Source organism: Otolemur garnettii, unplaced genomic scaffold (genome assembly GCF_000181295.1).
Source record: "Otolemur garnettii isolate 467f Iridium unplaced genomic scaffold, OtoGar3 scaffold00035, whole genome shotgun sequence".
NCBI classification, from domain to species: Eukaryota; Metazoa; Chordata; class Mammalia; order Primates; family Galagidae; genus Otolemur; species Otolemur garnettii.
The window spans coordinates 1,682,074-1,686,771 of record NW_003852430.1 but is presented as its reverse complement, the minus strand read 5'-3'; the positions used below and the strand labels follow the sequence as shown (position 1 = coordinate 1,686,771).

Below are 4,698 nucleotides of genomic sequence, written 5' to 3'. Positions count from 1 at the left end.
CCTGCCTCAGCCTCCCAAGTAGCTGGGACCACAGGCGCCTGCCACAACGCCTGGCTATTTTTTGGTTGCAGCCGTCCTTGTTGTTTGGCAGGCCCGGGCTGAATTCAAACCCGCCACCTTAAGTGTATGGGGCTGGCGCCTTAGCCACTTGAGCCAGAAGCACCAAGCCAGATATTCTATAGTTTTTATGGTTCACATCCACTTTTTCTTGGTGGTTTTACCAGATTAACAGACATCATTTTGTCAGCTCATGATATGGAGTCAAGACTATGGAAAATGTCCAAATTCTATTAGATTCAGATCCAAGAAGTCCTTAATTATTATAGTTCTCCAGAAAAATGTCTTATACTGAGAGAAAATACTAGTACTTAAACTTCTGACAGCCATAACATTATTTTTCTTATCTAAGGAAACCTTGTTGTGTCCACTGTTGCTGATAAACAATCATGAATTTAACACAAACTATTCTAAGTTCTGTTAGTCGTTACCAGAATTGTCCCTTATACACTGCTGCCTTTGGGTAAGGCCTTTAACTTCTCTGCATCTCTGTCTCCTTACCATGAAACAGAAATAATTTCTACAGTGATAGGTTGCAGTGAGCCAGCTCATCTTGAGCGGGGGACACCGGGTCACCCCTCCCAATTCTTGCCTAAGAGCTTTATTGTCTGGACTCCTGGGAAGCTCCTCTTCCCTACTCCATCCAAACCAGGACAGTCCCAGGCACACAGTAGGGGTTAATACATACGAGATCAGACAATTAAGTTTGTGAACTCATCCTAGAAAAAGTGCTACCTACCTTACTGCTGAATATCACTTCACTCACCAGGTGGCCAAGGGGAGTGCTTCAGAGGTGACCTGGTGTTATTTAGCAAGGAGGTAGGTAGCATTTTTTTTAGGAGGAGTTTGCAAACTTATTACCCCACCTCATACATATTGGAAAAATAAATAAATTTAGCTCCATAAATGCTTCCATGAGCCTTCTGGCAGGAAGGGCTCCCTGACAGCCTCTGGAATCCCCCAGCCCTCCCTGAATTTGATGCTTCTGTTGCACTTGGGCAGTTGCTGCTCCTGGGCTTTGCTGTTACTTGAAGACAGGTGGCAAAGAGGGGCGGCAGAGAGGGCCCTGGACTGGGAATTCCCTGGCACATGCATTTGGGCAAATTACACTCACCTCCCTTGGCCTCTGTAGTGCCTTCATCTACAATAGGAGGGAATTGGACAATGGTATTAAAATCCTTTGCTGCAGTCCTGATTTGAGATTTTTAAATCCCTCTAAAGATCGTTCACTCCTCGAAGCAGACATCATTTCTAGTTGTATCTGTCCTACAGATCAAAGGACACTGTGGTAGAGTGTCCGTGGACATTCTTTGCCCGAAGCAGCAGTAGTGCCATGCTTTAAATGCTTGTTCAGCATTGAATGAATTAGAAATTCCTTCAGGAATTGGAGATTTTGCAGCCTCTGTGAAAAATAATACTGGTATTTCCAAAGTCTGGTTGTAAACATGGGCATATTTCTCCTCAGAGAAACTGGGTAGGTTGGGCAGGCTCCCATTACAGGTCAGAAAATAGGCTCAGGTAGTTAAAAGTGGCCTAAACTCCTCTAGCTAGCCAAGGGCACTGCTATCTGGAAAACTGTCAGAAGTTCTTGGGAGGTGACCCCCATTTTCTACTGCTTCTCAGAGTGGGGACAGAATTAGAAGTTGGGGGAGCTAATTGTGGCTGTTGCCAATGTACCAGTGAAGTCTGGTTTCTATTTTGGGTGAAGTTCCTTATTCTCCACATTGTGGAAGTATTAATGGAAATCCAAAAGCTATTTATTTCTTCAAGACCCCTTGAAAAGAGCACTATGTGTAACGTATCTTTAAATGCATTGTTTATATAGGCAGTCACTTGCAACAAAGAGAACTTGATTTTAAAAAATGTTGATTACTGCCAGTGTTAATGTTTTACTTATCTCATTTTATCTTTTCAAAATCCTGCTAGATAGATATTATTGCTACTCTAGACAAAAGAAGTTGAAGCTCAGATAAGTAATTTGCTCAGCCACACAGTTACAAAGGGCAAAGTCTGACTTTGAATAAACCTGGGTCTGCCAAGGTCACACCCATCCTGCTGCTGAGTACACTCAGTGATAGCTGGTGTGCTTTTTACAGAAGGCAAACTCCAGGCCCCATTCTGAGCTGGAGCATCTGGGAAATGGGGTGGGAACTTTTTTTTTTTTTTTTTGCAGTTTTTGGCTGGGGCTGGGTTTGAACCTGCCACTTCCGGCATATGGAGCTGGCGCCCTACTCCTTTGAGCCACAGGCATCGCCCAGGGAGGGAACTTTTAACAATGCTCTCCTTCAGGTGATTCTTATACACCACTGTGAGAACCAGAAGCATTCTACTGTGGTATACTCACAGAAATGTGGAAAATCTTGAAAGATCACGATTAACCAACTCGCAAAAATTCATGAAACTGACGAACAAATCTCAAACTTTTGAGAAAGCAGATGGAAAGCTTTTCCTTAACACTGGGGTCTTTAACTCATCACTTTGCGTAAAAACTAAAACTCACTCAGGGAATTAGAAGTGAACCATCCTATAGACTTACAACTATTGAAAAAGTGTATCTCGGGTGGTGCCTGTGGCTCAGTGGTTAGGGTGCCAGCCCCATATACCGAGGGTAGCGGGTTCGAACCCTGCCCCAGCCAAACTGCAATAAGAACAAAAAAATAGTAGGGTGTTGTGGCAGGAGCCTATAGTCTCAGCTACTTGGGAGGCTAAGGCAAGAGAATTGCCTAAGCCCAAGAGTTGGAGGTTGCTGTGAGCTGTGACACCACAGCACTCTACTGAGGGCGACAGAATGAGACTCTGTGTTATAAAAAAAAAAAAAAAAAAGGAAGAAAAAAAAAAGTGTATCTCAATTTCTCTTTGCTCAAACCGCAGATGGACGCCTGCTTTTCGGCCAAGTGCCTTTGGTTGAAATTGATGGAATGGCGCTGACACAGACTAGAGCCATCCTCAGCTACCTTGCTTCTAAGTATGACCTCTACGGGAAGGACCTGAAGGAGAGAGTCAGGTACCATGCTGTCATGCCCTCATGCAATTCTTATCCACGCTTCTGGATTCCTGCATCAACTGAAACCTGGTACAAGTGTTTTTTAGCCTGGACTCAGAGGCGAGGACAAGTGGGACAGAGGGGAGATGTTGTGCCACACCTGGCATGCCTCGTGCAGAATTCTGAATACATACTCCACATTGCCCCTTTTTTGTGTACTGCTCTTAATGCTACATATTTTCATATTCTCTCCCTGCTCCCAACCAAAAATGTTCTTGGAAAACAACTAGGTAAACTATTCATCAAACAAGTATCAAGCATTGTATCAATGATCTATTTACTATAAATAATGCGGTACCACGTATAACACATCACAAAACACGTGACCTAAATCAGCCTTTAGTATTTCTCACCATAGGTCTGAAGTTAGCCAGGTGGCTTTGGGTATTGGCTGACTGTCAACTAGGGACCAAGGGGCCATGTATCGCTCATCCTGAGCTTGTTCTCTTGGCATCTGGGCAGAGTTCTGAGTGTGAGGGTAAAGGCACACAGGCCTCTGAAGTTCTGACTCAGAACTGGTTCCTCCTCATTTTACCTCATTCTTTTAGTCAAAGCCAGTTGCAAGGTTAGCCTGGGAAACATGGACTCCCTAGTGATGGAAGTTGCTGCTGAGTCTCATCGCAAATACTGGAAGGTGATGTTTTGGGGCCGTTCATTTGCATCTATATAGCACAAACCTCTACTCTGTGCTGGGCCTGTGCTGGGCCTGTGCTGGGCCTGTGCTGGGCCTGGAGGGGGCTGATTGGATTAAGGAGATAAGTAGACTTTAAGACAAAACACAGACTTGCAACTACCAACTTTTATCTGGATTTCAGGGTCAAGGGGACTTTTCATAGGTCTCTAAAGTGTCATCACCCTAAGCATGGACACGTTGGAGGTGGCCTGATACAGAAGATATGGTGGGGAAAAGCCCCAAGCTCACAGGTTGAGAAAAAAAGGATAAAGAAAGCATAAGATAGGCCTAAAGCCAGGTCTATAAAAAGCAGCCCACCCCAATTTCCCCACTTCTCCATCTCTAAAACAGACTTAGTCATTTCAACCTGCAATTCCAAAGGCGTATGGTAAGAGAAGCAACAGCAAACTGCGTGTGGGTAAAACCCATTTGGGACCATGTAAATAAGTACTAATGTACAGAGGGGTCTGTTCCTTCTTGTTTTGATGCACAGTCTTTAACTGGTTTGTTAAATCTACATTTTTTCCCTAAGATTCTGTACATGTCCTAAGCTGTAGACAATATTGTTAATATTCTTTTTCTCTAGATTAGGTACAAACCAGCAAGTGGTCTAGGTGACAATTTAACATGGAAGAAAAATGACTTGTAATTCAGATAGGACGATGAGAGTACATTCTTTTTTCTTTGTGGCTTTTTTTTTTTTTTGGCAGTCTCAAGCTTTTGCTCTGGGTAGAGGGCCGTGGCATCATCACTCACAGCAACCTCCAACTCTTGAGCTTAAACAATCCTCTTGCTTTCTGGTTGGTTTATTTATTTATTTATTTTTATTTTTATTTTTTATTTTTAGTAGAGATAGAGTCTCGCTTTCGCTCAGGCTGGTCTCAGACTCTTAAGCTCAAGCTATTCACCCTCCTCGGGCTCCCAG

The 4,698-nt window shown here is 43.7% G+C and overlaps 1 protein-coding gene across 1 annotated transcript in view; it reads left to right on the top strand.

The window, feature by feature from the left end:
- The window catches only part of LOC111725262 (glutathione S-transferase alpha-4), a 14,483-nt gene that overhangs the window by 2,189 nt on the left and 7,596 nt on the right, over positions 1-4,698 (top strand). Inside the window, exon 3 of the mRNA XM_023513127.1 lies at positions 2,929-3,061. Coding sequence (XP_023368895.1) covers positions 2,929-3,061 — 133 coding nt within the window. The remainder of the gene's footprint in view (positions 1-2,928; positions 3,062-4,698) is intronic.